Genomic DNA, 19,886 nt, shown 5'->3' on the forward strand with positions numbered 1-19,886 from the left:
TCCTGTTGAAATTATTGGATTTGGAAAATTGGGACATATAAGTAAATGTGACCACATCTTAAGAGGCTGTAGACATGAAGATGAAGATAACCCTCTTCTATAGACACACCTACACATATTACAAGACTGTGATGATATTTTATTATGTGATCAGAAGCAGCATGCACAAGCAGGATTGCAAAAGAAGGTTATGAATTATGAAGCAATAATAAAACTGTCATGCATCCAGAGTCTCCTGTACTGTAACTGAGATGGGGTCAATTTCTGTTTACTGACCGACAGAGAGCAGCACCTATCAACTTTACCCTGCAGACAGAAAGCATAACATTTCGGCACACTGCAATCTTTGCCAAACACCCCAGCTGGCCAGACAACCACACCTTTTATGTGACTAAAATAATAGCCAATCAGATCAGTTGTTTTTGTGACAGAGACAGCTGGTGCAAATTCAGCCTAGACTAACACACTGAAGCCTGACTGGTATTCTCCCACAGGATCCTAAACTTAAGACAAAAATATGTGAGGTCAATATGAGGATATACAAAACACAATTCCGAAAGGCTGCTGTTAGCCTCAATTACAGCGGAGGTTTCAAAACAGAGGGAAGTGTCCCAGATTGAGAGTGGGGGGGAGGATGGATAGCTAGTCTCTGTTGGCTGTCTGAAGTGAAAGTACAGTATGGATCAAAATGGCACTTAGAGGAGTGGTTTTTGAATGATTCTATTGACAACTAGCAAATCCTCCTAATGTGCCTCTTCTGAAATGATTAAATTGGACGATGTTTCATGAGTCATGCTATATTATATTGGGATATGGTCATTTTGGCTGCAACTTGTTCATCACAACAATAACAATGCATTTCTACAGTGGTGTACCATCACACCTTTTAATTCTCCTTCCATTACTTATTTGGTTGACAGAAAATAACAAAGTTAATGGTGAAAAGTTCAAACAAAGCAACTTCTCCATACTGTCAGTGGCATGCTCAGCATTGTGTACGTTTGTCTGATTGCCATCGTTTCATAATTAATCAATGTTAAGTACTGCAATTAAGCATGCAAGTTTTAAAAGTCCTTGTTTCTCACAATATTTCTTAATTGTAATATTTTTCTGAAGGTGTTTTTTTTTCTTTTTTTCGTTAGAATTGATTTGCTATTTCATGAGGCCTGTGCTTCCTCCACTCTCTTCTGCTGAATCATGCTGACTGAAAAAGGCTGTGGGGTCATACTAATCACCTTGGCAACCAGCTGCATTTGTCCCCTAGTGATGTCACCACTCTGTTGACAATAACAGTGTCCTCTTCTGGATGATCCTGGGAAGTGCAGCTAGTATGCAGTGAATTAGAACTACGTATTTTTAAGAGCATTTAATAGAACTCTCTTAAATTATCAGCAGATAGTTTGCTAAAAATACATCATAACTGTTTTATTATTTTTGCTAGTCTTTATTAAATTAGACAATTTGTGCTCCATTATTCCATTCTGGAGCAAGGGCGAAATATTCTTTTTATTGCTTCTGATAAACTATCATGCAAGTTATTTAAATTGCTTTTATAAATGGGACATTTCATTTCTACCATCCAGCCACACAGTATCCATCCAACAGACCTTACTTCTCTAGCTTGACCCATAAGTATAGAAAACTGAAGGCCATTTCACAAATGTGCTCTGCAGGGCCCATATCCACAGATTTCTGTTTCTTTATCAGCATGCAGGCTGGCAGTACCTGCCTAGAAAGTCTGTCATTCTGCAAAACAGGCAGACTGCCAGGTCTTTACTATTGAAGCACCATATAAACCATTTCCTGAGCATGTTCAGAGGCAGAGTTTAGGATTGTACTCCATCCATCACATTCTCCTTGTGAACCATTCCCTCTTGAGTTCACATATTCTTACAACGGTCAAATCTCTGTTGCTCAAACTGACAGCTGTGGACATGAGAGGCTGGTAAATAGCCGTTATTAGCATTAAGCAGAGTCACCTCTGACCTCTGGCATGCTCTGTTGAACATGACTAGCTGTGACTAAGGTGAACTTACCTGGAAGTGAAGGATGATGGTCCAGATCAGTCCCAGTGTCAGCTTTGGGTTCCCATCTGTGATGTCATCATTGCGTATATTCACTAATTTGACCTGCATAAAAAAAAAAAAAAAAGACTTGCATTAGTGGAAAATATCTGATTTGAGTTAAAGGTGCAATTTGATGTAAAGGTGTTAAAAAACAACTGATTGCCAATAAAAGGCTATGCCTAGAGACTAAACAACTGAAAACTGACGATGTAAAGTAATTTCAGGACAGCTTTGGCGTTTGTTGTCCTCTTTACAGAGCTGTCAGAAGCTATGTACTGTGCATTGGGAGAAGAGCGCTGGTCGGCATTTTGTCTGGTTTAGGGACCCTGGGCTGGGGTGACAACAGAGAGGGGATTGGACAGACTTGCATAGGGCAGAACACTTCCATCAACTCCAGGTCATGTTATCTCAGAGCCATGTTGCCAACTGAAGCACAATGAGACTGTGGGCACAGACGTCCCAAGCTATCATCTTGTATTCATTTCCACTAAATGTGCATTACATTAGTTCATTAGTTAGGGCAACTAGCCTAAACACTAAAGGGGACACATCCTTTCAAATATTAAAACTCTTGTTTTACCCCACCCAATCTTAAATATTTGGTTACATCCTTGCATTTATAAACATAGATCTGACGATCTGTAAAAAGCAACTCTTGAGAGTGAGAAAGTGTCATTTCATACCTGTCTCTGCTTAAGGAAGTCCAAGGCGATCTGCACATTCTGGAGTCGATGAAATCGCATGCGACCCTTTTCCCTGGGCTATTGAAGACATGAAGAGAGTCAGAGAGAAAACAGAGAGAGAATGCAGATGAGTGCATTGGTAATCTGGGAAAATTGGAGGTCTGTGTGAAAACAGGACAGCTTCATTAGCACGAGCCTGAAAGCAGCAAAAGCAGCACACTGCAAAATAACACAAGAGCCTCACTGGACTGTCAGCAAACAATAATCCTGTCTCAGAGTTACAGGGAATAGTTAGCTTTACTGTTTGAATGGTTTGCTAATACTGACATTTTAACAGTATGCTATGTAATTATCATATCTCACACACTTTATCTTGCTTGCTAATGCTAACCTCAGTCTAGTAGTGGGTGTCCAACAGCAATATCTAGATTGCACAGCAGTAGATGGCCGATATAATATGTCATTATACAATACCATGCAAAAGTCCAGGGTTGGTAAGATTTTTAATGTTTTTGTTAATAAATAAATACAGTAACAACTGTAATATTATTTCTATATATTTTAAAGTGTAATTTATTTCTGTGATGCCAAAGCTGAATTTACAACATCCAGTCTTCAGTGTCACACAATCCTCAGAAATCATTTGCTGATTTGGTGCTGAAGAAACATTTCTTATTATTATCGGTGTTGAAAACATTTGTGCTGCTTAATATTTTTGTGCTGTTGTTTTTTTCCCTTAAAGTAATAGGTAGTTCAAGGAATTTATTTGAAATGGAAATCTGAAAATATATTTCCTGTCACTTTTAATCAAATGTAATTTATCGTTGCTGAATTGATAAAAAAAATCTTACTGACCACAAACCTTTGAACTGTAAGTTCCACATGTAACAGTAGGAAATAAGATGCACCAAAATTTCCTCAGGTTTCTATCTCCTGATAAGGCAAAAATGTCAAATCTATTGACAAGGCCGAACGGCTAATTTTATTAATCATCCAGACATGGCCAATAATCAAAATGGCCAAATATCATCCAATTAACTGGCCTGTCCAATATATCGGTCAATCACTACTCTCTAATGAGGTCATGAAGCAGACTCACACACCCTTACATGCAAAGCATGCTCATTAACACCCACAAATGCAGCAGCGTGCACAGCAAACCTGCAAACAGGCGACCAGAAAACCCCCACAATAGGTCAGATGTGTCAAAGCCATCAGATTCAATGTGGGCATGTGATGTGAGCGTTGGCAGGACTGACGTGACGTGTATATAAAATGTGTACACAAGGCGAGGTCTCTCAAACACCTAAATGTAATAAATCCGATTACGTGTGGCATCATGAATTACGCATCGGTGTATTAGACATTCCCCTCTGCATGTTTACGATGTTGCCCTGTCATTGAGTCCACGCCATGCAGTGTACAGAGCTGACTGTGTGTGACTGTGTTCATTTCAATGGGGGGGGGGGGGGGGGGGGGGGTCAGACATACTCCCTGAGCTCCATCCTCCTCATCCTCCACACCCAGCAGGATGAGTGGGGGTGCGCGTGACACAGACGCCCTCCGCAGAGTAGACGCGCCCTTGTGCTGATGACATCATCACAGAGAGGGTCACAGAGAGAGGATGAAGACAGAAACAGTGTTGAAGGGATGATATATGTAGAAAACAACAGTTTAAACAAATAAAAAGATGGAGGAAGAGAGTGAAAAAAGTGCAAAAAAACTACTGTATATACATACATAAATATATAAATAAATCATAAAAAGATGAGGTAATAGAAAGGAATGAAGACTGAGTGAGAGAGCAATTGTAGAGGACAGGTGGTGTGTCAGAAGTCTGTCTCTGTTAATCCACCTGTCATTCAGTCTGCCCCAGTGCATCATGGTCCCCAGCCATCAGAGTGGGCAAGATTGAGTGCAGAAATAATGTACTAATGCAGATGTCATTACAACACACTGCAGTACATGTCAGACTCAGCTATTTCTCTGCAGCAAGGCCTGTATCTGCATTCAGCAACATCAGCAACAAGCCAGGACACTTCATGACATCAGCCTAACCCCAGGTCAACTCATGTGACATGATCCCCGGCACCATGTGGCTCTGAATTGCATTATGGAGAATAAAGCAGATCTCTGCCACATGAATTACCTGGGAGAACTGTTTAAAGCATTGGAATCAAATTTGTGTACAACCTTGTATATCCTGTGTGTGTGTGTGTGTGTGTGTTAAGGTGACAGTAGTTGCTTTCTCACCAATGTGACGCCAGACAGCACCTCAAGCAGGGAAATGAGGTTATGCCCATCCCTTAGATCCTCATACAGGTCTGTGATGTGCTTCCGCACCTGGAGAGAAAGAGAGAGAAATACAGTTAGAGTGAGATGTTAAGTTCTTTACAGTATTGAGAGGCCTGTGTGTAACCGCTTGTATTATAAGCAATAGCTTCAATAAGGTTTGTGCTACAATTACCATGTTTGGTTACCGTCTGACTGTATAAATTAAACTGTGTTTAAACAACAGTTGGCAAACTAATTTTTTAGGTTGGTTGCAAAGCATTAACAAAAGCAGCTTGGATAAAATGGTGAAGTAAATTACATAGAAAGAAAACTGCAGTGCACTAACTCTAACCAACAGAGGGCGCCAGACTCATTGAGATGGGCCAGTAAACCAGCGACAAGAAAAACATGGAGGATCTTGACGTTCTGCGCTAACATGAGAGACTGTGTGTGTGTGTGTGTTTTTGTGTGTGTGTGGATTCAGAGATTCTAATCCAACACAGCTGCCTCCCCACAGGGCCACAGAGGAACCGTCTGCTGAGTATAAAAGAACATCCTGACAACTGTGAGACTCACAATCCAAAAACAGTCATTTCGATCCATCTCTGATTCTTCCATGTCATTTCAGTGTTTATCACAGGTATATTACCAAGGGATGCACTGTTGCTATGGACTGAGAGAATAACAAACAATACCTGGGCACTAGAGTAATACCCAAGCGCTGGAGTATTAAATAACAAAATGTGTCACACTCAAATGCTTCCCCTCTTTGTAGTCAGCAGTCATTCCTGTAGACAGGAATGTTGTACAACCCCTCTTAAACCAGTTTGCAATGAGGTCACTGTTTATGTTAGGATTGTGTAAAGGGCAAACAAACGGATGTGACACGATCTACACACTGCTTTTAGTCAGTGCAACATTGCCTGAGGGGAACGCCACACCTGTTCACCTGCCAGAGATGGAGAGAGAGATGCGTAAACACAATTTCATCACCTACTAAGTATCTGCTAATGAGACTCATGACACACTACACAAGCTATGCTATAACAGCCAAACAGCCAACTGAATGCCTGCAAATTTCCAAAATGAATCATTCCAGAATTATAGACCTGTCGACTATCAATTTATATTTCTAGACCTGTCCACTATCTAAACCACAACAGAATGTTGCAGAATCACTTTGAAGCAAAGGCTGCCAAACGATTAATCGCAATTAAATCGCATTCAAAATAAAAGTTTGTGTTTAAATACTATATGTGTGTGTGTGTGTATTGTGTATATTTATTATGTATATCCACATATATAAATATATTAAAAAAATGGCATGTATATATTTATATTCGTATATAATTTATATTATATAAAATAAAATTGTCCTTAATATAACACTTTTATTTTGAATGCGATTAATCATGATTAATCGTTTTGCAGCCCTACTGTGCACTGCAGCATTAAAGACACACAGTCTGTCTTTTGTTATGTGTGTGTAACAAACAGTCTGTCATCTCTAATACAATATAAAGAGGTCTCAAAAGAGTCGCAGAGGTCTAGTATATATAACTCACTACTTGTAGAGTCTAACCTTACAGCAGCACGGTATAACCCATCTCATTTCCTATGGTCAGTCTACATTACAGTAATACTGGCTGAGTGAGTTATGTGGCCACCATCTCTAACCCCATAACTCTGGTCCTCTGCCCTGCCCTTGAAATACCCAGCATTCTTTGCTCTCATGATCTTTAGTCAGTGGGGCAGGAGTTACAGAGGATTAACGGACTCACAAATATAGTTCTGGAGCATGACAACATGCTGAGTGTATTTTCAGAGTCATATGGACAAAACACCAGGGAGATACCGCTGTCATTGTGTTGGTATTAAACCATTAACAGCTTCTGGACAATCGTTGATTTTCAGTACCCACTGCAAGTGTCCTAATATTAATACAGCACCCATCCCTGAGTCTAACACGTGAGCATGCATGCTGTGTGTTCAGCAGGACTGAAGCCCAGCGGCCAGCAGGCCTTATCATTGTGCAGCGCAGCAGAAATACAAAAATAACCCTGCGTGCTGGACTGTACCTTTATGAGATGTTTGTTGACCCATTTCGTGAATGTTTTCTTCTGCACCCGGTCTCGTTCATCTGTGAACAGAGAGATAGAAGAGGAAACAGCAGAAAGAGATAGAGAGGAAGAGGTGAAGGGGGGGAGGAAGAGAGATTGGATTAATTATGTAACGCATCAAGAAGAAAACAGCATCATGCTGTGTATTATTAACAAGCCTCCCTCCAGTCTTGCTTTAAATAGCCTGAATTCAAACACGGACCGTAAAATGCAAAATCATGTATTTTAATGTTTAATACATTCATATAAATAATACATTTCACCCATGGTCACACGATTTAATAGAAAGCCATATTGTTAATACACTACAATTTAAAACATTTTAGTTTGTTTTGCTTTTCATTTGATAAGTGACAGTAAACTTTCCATTTAAAGAATCTTGGAAAAATAGGTATTATGGTTTCCACAAAAATATTAAGCAGCAAAACTGTTTACAACATTGATAATAATATGAAATGTTTCTTCAGGACAAAAAGAAACATTAGAAAAACATTCTTTTAAATTGCTACAAAAATATTACAGTTTTTACTGTATTTTTGATTAAATAAATACAGACTTGGAGAGCATGAGAGATTTTTAAGAGCATTTAAAATATTTGCCAACTCCAAACTATTGAACTTGAATAGCAGTGTGTGTGTGTTTGTTTATTATCATCGAAATAACACACCAGTTTAAAATACAACATTATCATTTTTTCCTGGTAAGTCATTTTTTAAACATGCATGATATTTTTTTTTTTTACCTATTATAATTAATATATTTTTATGCCTTTTAGAAAGTTATATTAAATCCACAATATTAACAAATAAAATTGTCAGGCAAAACAGGTAATAGAGATACAGTGCATCAGTATCTGCTATATTAGCAGAGGTTTGGTAAAATTGGAAACTAGGCTGAAAGTTTAAAAAAAGAGCAGTTAATAGGTTCATTACCGCGGTCACCTGACCTACATTCTCCAAACCGTAATATAACATGTAGGAGGTCACACATGAACACATGCTCAGAACACCATGACAAGTCAATCTTCAGCTTCCCACCACACTCAGAAATGCACAAATATCTTGAACATTATGCAATTCAGCTGACATATCACGGTCTTGATTTGACACCTGATGCCACAGATATTGGTATGATCTAAAAACTGCAAAAAAAAAAATTATGGGCAGGAAGTTTTGAAATGAGACTTATTCTGAACAATCTGAACATGCCAGACTAGTGACACAACCAGGCACAGAATAGAAGTTGATCGCACAACCCTGCAGTTCTATGAGTTCATTACACTCCTGCTTTATCTGTCACTTTCTTTTGGCCTCTTCCTGTGAGGCTTCAGTTGATCTGGTTGCTATAGAGATACAGCAATACGAAGCAACCATGTGGTGCAGACGGCCCACTTCCTCCGATATGCACACACGGAAGATCCCACTCTCAAAGTCACAATATATGCACATATAAATATATATAAAAAATCTACAATTAAAAAAAGATAGTGATATTTTTGCATACTTAATATTTCCTTCCTAAATTAAAATAATAATTAAAAAGAGTTCTCTACTAGCGTGAGAATTGTGGGAATCCAATGCGACTTTTAAATAGGAGTTGATACTTTAATGAGTGAAGCAAACACACCTTTTATGCTTTCCACACATCTCACACACCCACTTTGGCATTGTGGATCTGATTCAAGCACACACACACACACACTATTGCAAAAGTATTTTAAAAGGAAATGTGTGTGTCAAGTAGTTTCTTAGAATATCTTATTCCCTTTCCTCCACATGTCTGTGACTGTCACACAGAGGCACGCTCTCTTGTTCCTCACTACACTGAGTTACTGTGTTGGTTCACACACCCTATACTGTGCAAACATGGTACAGAACCTAACACAGCTCATCCACGTGGGCTCACACACTGATCCGGCACCACAACAATAGTGGACAAACAAATCAGCAAACCGCACATCCACTGACACACAAATCACAGTGGCCATGTGACTAGGTGACGACACACGCACAGGAACTCAAATAGAAACTGACCTGCGCAGCACATGAGCGCGTGCAGATGAGCATTCAGGCTCCGTTCGGTGCAATATTCAGGCCACATGCTGCCGGTGACGAATTCCTATTGGCTTCCAGAACGATCTACCTTTCCTTTTGTCTTCCTGTCATGTCTCAGAGTGTGGCGTTTCGCACATTTAGTCCAAACACACTCTGCCAGGAATCAGAAATCTCTCAAGTCCACACTCGGGGGGAAAAAGGGCACAGATGTTTTCACGTCTACAGCTCCCACGTTCTTCCTCCTCGTTCGCCTGTCTTCATGTTTGCTGCCATATCAAGCTCAGCTCAAACATGCAGCTTGGCTCACACGTGCATGTCAAACTCTACAAGAGCTCCTCCTTCACTTCTAATAAGGAGTGACGTTCCCCTCCTCCCTCAGACCACTGCCACACTCGCTCTCTCAGAGAAGAGATGTGTCGTAAACACGATAAAGAGTGCTGTCCTTTCCACCTCTCACAATCTGTGGTTGCTCAGTTTCCTGTGATTTAATGGAGAATGCAGCAATCCAGCTTCAAGAGTCTCTGTAGCAAGCCTACAAATGAGAGACTATCATGTTTCTCTGAACTGTTGTTATGAACTCCATAACAGCACGGTGAGATGAGCGAGCGCCCATGCAGGATGATGTCATCAGAATAGTCTCTGTTTTCAGAAATCCACCCATCAATAAACAAGTGGATGATGAGATGTTACACGATCATTTCCTCTGCAGAGCTCTACAAGTATACATAACAGAATGAAAGTGAAAGTGAAAATGAGAGTGAATGTGAAAAGGGGAAAAAAGGTGGGGAAAAATCCTGGGGACTTTTTGGGATGAAGGAAAACAATGGAAGGTCTAGGGCTGCATGACAACGGTTGAAGTAATCCCGAAAAATGATAAATCACAATTACTAATCATAATTGTTTTCATGAAGAAATTTCTTCTTAAATTTATTTTATTAAGCCATTCAATTATTGTACTTTCATGAAGCACAAATAAAGAAAAGGTCAACTCAAGCGCAATGTTAACTTTACCTAATTTCTCTACATTATGAAAACTGGTAAGAAGCTCCAAAAGCCAAAACAGTGAAATATCTATTATTTTTCAATTCCAAATTATGTTAATGGTTTTCTATTAAAACAGCAGTTTAGGCAAGATTCATGCTTGGATTTAATACAAACATCGTGGACGAACATAAGAAACATAAATTGTGATCACAATTAGAATGTGATTAAATGTGCAGCCCTAGTTCAATCTCCATTTGTCACGGTCACATGATCACCAACTGCAGAAACGAGGTGATAGACATGGGAGTCAATAAAACAAGCAGTGAAGTAACTACCACGATGTTTGCATGATCTCATAAAGCTGCAACCAAACAGAGAGCAGCAGCCAATCGGCAGGCAGAAGTGATCTGACATTTGATCCCACGGTGTCCCATTTAAACAGGTCTGTAAATCCCTGCAATGATGCTGGAGGCACGGAAAGACCCCGATTATCCTTTGAGAGTACTGGTTCACTCACAATGCCAGCTTTTCTCATTCTTCCTTCCTGAAGGGACAGAAGACAGGTGATTTCCCTTAGTGCTCCTTCCACTTATCACATCTTTGTCTCTTCCTCCAGCTGATTTTGAATGAACTCTCTACTCCCGTCTCCCAGTTTCTCATCTGATTTTTTTGAAGACACCGTTGTTCGGCTGCTCTCTCCTCCTGCGGCCCTCTGAACTATAAATACCAGACAGAGCTTACACTCCTAATGCCACACAGAGTGCTTATCCGTCCTCTGTCGCTCTCTCTCCCTCCCTCTCTTTCTTCGTGGTTATCACGTCTAATCTCTCATCAGGTCCAGTTGGACAGAGCTCCCTCCTCCGTGTGTTCTCTTCTTCCTGTTTAGCAGTTTTCTGAGCCCAGTTTTTCTTCTCTTTCATTCATTTCATTTTTAGATTTGTTACTCTCTCTCTCTCTTCATGGTGGCACTCTGAGGCTGGCACAGCTCGTGTCCTCTTCTCCTCACTCGCTCCCTCCCTCACGCACTACTTCTGTTCTTCTGCATTTGTCTTTCCACATGAACAACAAGCTCAATCCAAGGGATTCTGGGAAATGGGGGATGACGCTCCTCATTTTAAACCGGACAGAGGAATGAGAAAAAGCATAAGAGCCAGGCTCTTCATATTCTGTTATCTGTATAATCCATGCAATTAACTGATCTCCCCCCCAGACAGCCCACTTCATCCGATTACGCCCATATTAAATTTGGTTTCCATGTGACCACAGTGCTCTAATGAGCAAAAACTTTGTTAGCACAGTAACATCTGAAACAGGGGTTGACCGATAAGGGTTTATTAAAATGGTCAATGACGATGTGTAGAGACCACAGTTTTTTGGTGAAAACATGGATGGTTGATGTTTTAGAAACAGAGACACAGACACAGACGGACGGACAGATAAATAGATATCTGTATTTTTATATTATATATTATTTTTATGCAGAATATTTTAAATACTGTGTATGTATGAATGTTTGGGGTCAGTAGCACATATTTTGGAAAAATATATATATTTAACAAACATTTATTAAATTAATCAGAAGTGACACAGTTAAGACTAATGTTACAAAAGATTGAAATTTCCAGAATGTTTTTTTTTTTTTATGCTTTATGCTTATTAAAGAACCCTGAAAAATCTGTATATTATGGTTTTCAGCAATCTATATATTATGTTTTTTGGTCTGTAAATCAGCATGTTAGAATAAATTCTGAAGGATCATGTGACACTGAAGACTGGAGTGGTGATGTTAAAAATTCAGCTTTGCCATCTCAGGAATAAATTATATTTTAAAAATAGTTATTTTAAAGTGTAATTATATTTTACAATATTACCGTTTTGTCTGCCTTTTAATCAAATAAATGCAGCCTTGGCGAGAAAAAGAAGCTTATTTTAACAAAATTGAAGTGACCCAAAAGTGCCAAAAACCATCTGATATTTGGTCACCAATCTGGAGGACATACTTTTCCATTTACAATACCATTAGTCATTTACAGCTTGCGTTCCAAGAATATCCAAGGTTCTTTTGCTTGTATTTAGTATGCAAGGTTGTACTTTTATACTTTTATTTAGCAGTTAAAAAACCCATCACAAACTCATGCTGTTTGTCCTGAATATTTAATGTCATCTGGCAGAGGAAGTGAAAGCCGAATGTTCTTCTCAGGACAATTCTCAGGGATAAAGAAGTGCTGGGACTGTAACTAACAGTAAGCCTCTGAAGGAGGAGCCAAAGCACTAAGACCCATTAAAACAAATTCTATTAGAATTGAGGTGTTGTACCGGAATTCAGACAAGCATTAACCTAAGAGGACACTGGGATTGATGGATAACAGTGGGCAGAACTCTGCATGGAGTTTGTTTTGTATTTACGTTCCAAATTAATTGCCTAGACTTGAGGTTTACCGCAAGGACAAAAGGAGGCTGCCAGTGCAAACCAAACACAGACAGACACATACAAAAGCTAATAACGGAATGTGCCCAACCCCAGCACTTTACCCACACCCATGTTCTGCTACACTTCCTGCTGTTGCTAATAATAACCTCTGTGGAGCAGTGTTGCATCTCTTTCCTTCTTCAATCCTTCCACCACACACAGGCTATGAAAGCTAGCATATACACTAGAGAAACAGACCTTGTGTGACCCAGCACTTACTCACCCTCATACACATATGCATGGGTGCAAATCATCCAAAAGAACAGCCTCCCCTCTCCACTCAGACATTTCAACAGCTCAGGCCGCATGAGAGTTACATAGTAAGTCATTGTCTGTCTGACAGACAAACCGATTTTAACAATTTCTGCTCTAAGGTTCTCACGATACCTTAATCACATCTTACGGTATAATAGCAGCTAATGTGTCAAAATTAGTGTTGTCAAAAGAGCCGGTACTTCGGTAACAAGTCGGTACTAAAAAAATTAAAATGTCACGGTACCATGTTTCTTTAAGTACCGGTGGTACCCGAGTCAACCCGGTTCTTGATGCATACAACACTATGATTTCCGTGAAGCAGAAAAGGCAGACGGAATCTCAAAATCCAGTCATGAAAATCACACTTACATTTTAATATGGACAGTCACAAAATTTGTCAAAGTTAGCATAAATTTATCAAATAAAATCTCCATATTGTCCTGGCCTGGAGACTCCACAGTCTACTCCCTGATGGCAGCAGACTGAAGAAGCTGTGTGATGGGTGGGTGGGATCACCTGTGATGCAGAGGGCTTTGCGAGTGAGACGGGTTCCATAAATGGTTCCATAATGTGTTCACCAAGTCGGCATTTATTTAATAAAAATACAATAAAAACTAATATTTTTTAAAATATTATTACAATTTAAAATAACAGTTTGTTATAGTTATATAAAATTTTATCTGTTTTAAAATCTAATTTATTCCTGTGATGACAAAGCTGAATTTTCAGTTTCATTACGCCGGTTCAAGTAGAAGTATTTTGTAACATTATATATGTCTCTACTGTCATGATTGATCAATTTAATGCATACTTGCGGAAGTATTAATATCTTAAAAAAATATATAATAATCTTAAAGACTCCAAACTTTTAAACGGTGTGTATCGGTTCATATTTGATATATTGCCAAATATTTTGTTTTGTACAATTAATGAACACTGTTAAATGTAATCTTTAGCAAATCTCCAAATTAATATCCATTTTTTATGTTAGACAATGTTGTGATGCCTGCATTTCCTTGTACCATTTATTCTTGTCTATCAAATTTATATAGAAATATATAGATAATATAGATATATAGATTTTTAGGCTTTAATGTTAATGTTATCTGTATGCACTGGGGGTCTGAGAGTAATGCAATTTCAAATCTCTGTATGTACAGGTATGTACTGTACATGTGGAAAAATTGACAATAAAGCAGACTTGACTTGACTTGATATGTGATGTCTTTCAAAAACATAAAAAAATACCCCAATCTTTTTAAATAGTGTTAAAAATAAATAAATTAAATTAAATTAAAAACTGCATTGTTGGCCCATAACTAACAGTACAAATAAATTGTGCATCCCTAATACAACACCGCACATTTACAGTACTACTTTTCAAAGAATCCTATGCTGTCACCAGTGAAGTATAGATACTAATACTGTGCCCAACCTGCATGGGAACACAAGCCTGCACCATCCCCATTTGACTTGATCCATCCTGACTCACAGCAATCACCAATAATGCTCACCAGGACATTCAACATTACCCAGGGCAACCTCTGTCCTTCACCCAAAAGCTCTGCAGTCAAAGTCTAAACTAGCCACATGGGTGCAAAACACAAATCCCTATCTCACATGCTCAGACTGCTGTCATGTTTACAACAGTATTACAGCATGTAATGTGGCACATGACAGTGAGCTGATTGTATAAATTACAGCTGAGCTGCAATGTTTACAAGTCAAAGACACATTTTGCAGTGACAGTTTAACACTTGTGTAAGGATCATGAGTATCAGTACTGTGTGAGAATGTAAAATAACATGCTGTACTGTGATATGCTGACAGGTTTATTACAGTACAGCATGCAGCACAAATATAAAAAGTACCTTGGAACTCTTAGAAGTCAACAACAAAAATACATTTTTAAAGGTTTGCATCAATATTTTTTTGATTATAACAACTTCTAATGAAATAAAGTACATTGATTTACAGAAACTTAATATGTAGCAAAGACAAATTAAGTTTAAGTCGATCACACACACACACACACACACACACAAATGTTGTTCCAGCTAATTTCAACATAACTGAGCAATGGCCCTAGAACCAATAAATATCTATTTGAATTTAAATAAACAGCTAACCTAGTACATGCTAAATGTAAGTTATGTAAATTTGATGAAAACGTTAGATATTACTAGTCACTGGTGTTTGCACAGTCATTGCTTATGCAACTATGGCAACCACAAAAACTTCAACATAACAGAAACTCTTAAAATGTCACTGGACACGGACAGATCTTTCCTTGTACTAAAGTAAAGTCTGGTCTTCAGTTTTATCTATAAAAGACAACAGTTGAGCTAAAGAGTCACAAGCATGCACATCGTTGCGTAGGACAACACATATCAGTAACATTGACATAAATAATTCCCTCAACGCTGATAACGCTGGGTTCTTTGGGATGCTGAACAAGGTTATCTTTCCCTAACAAACTTTGGACACTGTTGATTTTGTGGTCACAAACAAAAAGACAAATCCTTTTTGAGCAAGACCTATGCAGCGCTGCCGCAATGACTTCTGTAACCCGAACGAAGCACGTTGATTGGTTGGCTCTTGCTCTGGTTGATGTGTGCATGTGCAGGAGAAGTGCCCATAAAAGGAATTACAAAAAAAACTTTCAAAAGATTTTATGAACCCTGAAAGAGTGTATTTGGCACAGAAACACTATCATAGGTCCAACTCGGTTTCTTTTTCATTTTTTATGTTTAGTATGAGTATCCTACTCTTTAGCAGATTAAATCATTCACAATGCATTGAAATGGCATTATAAATCCTGTTTAATGAATAACAACTTAAAGGAACACTCCCCCTTTTTTAAAAATAGGCTCATTTACCAACTCCCCTAGAGTTAAACATTTGAGTTTTTCTGTTTTTGAATGCATTCAGCCGATCTCCAGGTCTGGCAGTAGCACTTTTAGCATAGCTTACCTTAGATCATTGAATCTGATTAGATCAGGGGTGATGAACTCCGGTCCTGGAGAGCCACAGCCTTACAGTTCAGCTCCAACCCTAATTAATCCGCACCTGCCTGTAGCTTCCTCATAACCCTTCACACTTACTTTCAGGCCCATGGTACGGCAGCAAAGTTCCTTGATTATTGTGCAGGAATGAGAGTACAGTGCCTAGCCATATCAGCCTAGGAAATCGAAACTTTTCATTTTCCGTCAGTCTTAGTACACGATGTAACTACAGAAGAGTCAAGTTTAAAATAGGAAAAATATAGAAACTCTTTGGTCTTTTTTGAGCGAGACGCTAACAGTCTATTCAGATTGAACGATCTATGCTAATCTAAGCTAAGAGTGCTACCGCCAGACCCAGAGCTCGGCTGAATGGATTCGAAAATGGTAAAAGTCAACTGTTTATCTTTAGGGGAGTTGGAAAATGAACTTTTTTAAAAAAGAGGAGTGTTCCTTTAAAAAAAGTAATAATGCAGAAATGTCAACAATATTACACTAATGTAATAATGTTTGCAAATATAAAGGGTGAAACAAATCAATAAATTAGATTTTTTTTTTTATCCACATTAACGTTCTTTAGACTTCATGTCAACATACTCTACAAAGCATTAATGTAATAGGAAGAGGCGGAGCCCAAAAAAGGAAACAAGAAGCCAGGAGATCCCCTACCAAAGACAGCTAAAGTCACAGGGAAAGACACATGCATTACCAAGACGATCAGCTCTCCTGGTGTTCCGGCGTCTACAGCACAACCACACTCCAGTTGCCGTCAGAAGGTGAGCTGCCACAAAGAGCACCGGCAAAAAGACTTCTGGATCAAAAGGGTCCATAACTTGATCTCAAACTCTATCACGTCAAATCAAAATTGAATTTTATAATTCTTGTCCACTATAATCAGCATAACTTGGATCCCTCTTTTAGCATCCTTTCTTTTCTCTTCTCCGATTTCAGACGTTAATCTGCACTTTGGAAATTAACAAAATGTTTTATTTTTCTCTCAGCTTCACCTACTTTGAAAAAGTAACTTCTGAAACGAATCATCTAAGTCAGTCTTCCTCTGTCTCAACTCCCTCCTCTCTCTCTGACACGCTTACTTGGAATTCCTTTCCTCTGAAACAAGCAGCATGCTTTTAGCTATCGCTCCATGAGCCGTTATAAACCCCCAACATGAGCAAAAAACAGAAAAACTAAAATGAGCAACCAGGTTTCTCTTCTCTACATCTGACCACAAGGCTGGCTGCTTATCCTTCCTGTATGAGACAGTGTATCATGTTAATGCGACGTGGATGACTATGTTTACGCGTGTGTATCTCTGTTGCTATGAGTAAGCTCTGTCATCTCTTCCATATTTACATGAGACCTGCGCACTTGTCTGAGGGGGAAGAGGCAAATAGCATTGACGGGTGTGTGACCGTTGACCCCGTGATCTCATCTGGGGCAAGCTGCATTCACTGAATGTGTGAATGACATGAGAGCTAACTGTGCTTGATGTTACAGAGTCATTCTGGCATCAACGAAGTTTGACCGTACTGAATGCTGTATGCATTACATGCTGAATGCTGAATGCTTACGGTTAGTGCCTTTGACTGTAAATAGAAGTATTTTAGCTGACCTTACACTCTGTGCAGATGGCGCTGTGACTCCCAACTGCATGTCGTTTTTGGTGTGCCTAAAGATGTGTGCAACGGCATGAAGCTATCAGTGGAATCATTGTGGTTTTGCGATGACAGGTGGGTACATTAGCACGCTAACTAACTGGGACGTGTCATACGAGGTCACATGATCATTTCGGGGACATCCAATCATATTTTTCCAGTGTTATAGTTCTGTCCAATCACATTTTGTCATTCATCGTCTGCACATTCTCTGCTGTCGTATCATGTACTTAAAAAAGTTAAAGGGGGAAACATGAGAGAAGGGGACTTTACAAAATGAAAGTTTAGCGTGACAAGAAGAGATAGGAAGAAAGTGTTTGAGGGCATGTGTGCTAAAAATCAGTAACAACTGCAAATCTGTGGCAGCAGTGCTGAACCATAGGCTCTGGGGTTTACATGCTGGCAACAAGTGTGACAAGATGACCTTAACTAAAATGAAAACAGAGAAAATGAAATGTAAATGTAAAAGAGAAACATACTGTGCATCCCAATTTGCATGCTTTAGCACTATTTAAACCTTTTTTTTTTTAAATAGTGTGATTATTGTGATCACACTGAAAATAAATAAATAAATACTAATAATTAAAAAAAAATTACTGAAAAAAAAAAACTAAGAGTGCAATATTGGGCACTTTGTGCACTCAGCTATCGGCTTTAATTATGAAGCAGAAGGAGAGAATTTAATTATTTTATACATATATAAATATATACACACATATATATACATATACACACACACACACACACACACACACACACACACACAGGTGCTGGTCATATAATTAGAATATCATCAAAAAGTTGACTTATTTCACTAATTCCATTCGAAAAGTGAAACTTTTATATTATATTCATTCATTACATACAGACTCACATATTTTAAATGTTTATTTATTTTAAAAACTAAGGAAACTAAAGGAAAATCCCAAATTCAGTATTTCAGAAAATTTGAATATTGTGAAAAGGTTCAAAATTGAAGACACTTGGTGCCACACTCTAATCAGCTAATTAACTCAAAACACCTGCAAAGCCTTTAAATGGTCTCTCAGTCTAATTCTGTAGGCTACACAATCATGGAGAAGACTGCTGACTTGACAGTTGTCCAAAAGACGACCATTGCACAAGGAGGGAAAGACACAAAAGGTAATTTCAAAAGAGGCTGACAGTCACAGAGCTCTGTGTCCAAGCACTTTAATAGAGAGGCGAAGGGAAGGAAAAGATGTGGTAGAAAAAAGTGTCCAAGTAATAGGGATAACCTCACCCTTGAGAGGATTGTGAAACAAAACCCATTCAAAAATGTGGGGGATATTCACAAAGAGTGGACTGCAGCTGGAGTCAGTGCTTCTAGAACCACTGTGCACAGACGTATGCAAGACATGGGTTTCAGCTGTCGCATTCCTTGTGTCAAGCCACTCTTGAACAACTGACAGCGTCAGAAGCGTCTCGCTTCAAAAAGGACTGCACTGCTGCTGAGAGGTCCAAAGTTATGTTCTCTGATGAAAGTAAAGTGTTGGTCCACTGTGTTTTCTGAGGTCCAAGGTCAATGCAACCGTATACCAGGAAGTTTCAGAGCACTTCATGCTTCCTGCTACTGACCAACTTTATGGAGATGCAGATTTCATTTTCTAACAGGACTTGCCAAAGCTACCAGTATCTGGTTTAAGGACCATGGTATCCCTGTTCTTAATTGGCCAGCAAACTCGCCTGACCTTAACCTCAAAGAAAATCTATGTGGTATTGTGAAGAGGAAGATGCGATATGCCAGACCCAAGAATGCAGAAGAGCTGAAGGCCAATATCAGAACAACCTGGGCTCTCATAGCACCTGAGCAGTGTCATAGACTGATCGACTCTATGCCGCACAGCATTGCTGCAGTAATTCAGGCAAAAGAAGCCCCAACTAGTAAGTATTGAGTGCTGTACATGCTCATACATTTCATGTTCATGCGTTTCAGTTTGCAAAGATTCACCCAACAACTAACTCATTATTGACCAAAACACAGACAGTGAACCACAAAGCAACACACATCAATACAGCAACATGATCTGCAGAATCAAAATTTCAGCTCTAAAACGCCAGAAAAAGGAAAGGTCAAGGTCAACTAAACACAACAAAATGTCAGAAGCAGACAACATGGAAAGCCCAAGTCATAAGATGTCAGGTGTTCCTGAAGGTCCGGTTCAAATGCTGCTAGGTAGAAGAAACACAATGAAGTCTGTTTGCTCAGTGCATAAGGCACATCTACAGGACAAACAGTATGTGATGCATGACATCACAGGTAAGCTGTAAGAAAAGGCGTTTCCCCTGAGGGACAGGCACAGAT

At 39.0% G+C, this 19,886-nt stretch overlaps 1 protein-coding gene across 15 annotated transcripts in view; it reads right to left on the bottom strand.

The window, feature by feature from the left end:
• The window catches only part of LOC127979107 (microtubule-actin cross-linking factor 1), a 164,005-nt gene that overhangs the window by 91,956 nt on the left and 52,163 nt on the right, over positions 1–19,886 (bottom strand). For 7 of the 15 annotated variants that reach the window (XM_052584279.1, XM_052584278.1, XM_052584280.1 and 4 more), the window contains 4 exons: positions 7,102–7,163; positions 5,003–5,092; positions 2,750–2,827; positions 2,037–2,129 (listed from right to left, as the gene is read on the bottom strand). In XM_052584279.1, the coding sequence (XP_052440239.1) occupies positions 2,037–2,129; positions 2,750–2,827; positions 5,003–5,092; positions 7,102–7,163 (323 nt within the window). Of the gene's footprint in view, positions 1–2,036; positions 2,130–2,749; positions 2,828–4,240; positions 4,337–5,002; positions 5,093–7,101; positions 7,164–9,176; positions 9,729–16,617; positions 17,961–19,886 lie in introns of those variants that run through there. The other 8 variants (XM_052584264.1, XM_052584277.1, XM_052584268.1 and 5 more) reach the window with 4 other exon arrangements.

This window comes from Carassius gibelio, chromosome B19 (assembly GCF_023724105.1).
Source record: "Carassius gibelio isolate Cgi1373 ecotype wild population from Czech Republic chromosome B19, carGib1.2-hapl.c, whole genome shotgun sequence".
Classification (NCBI taxonomy): Eukaryota; Metazoa; Chordata; class Actinopteri; order Cypriniformes; family Cyprinidae; genus Carassius; species Carassius gibelio.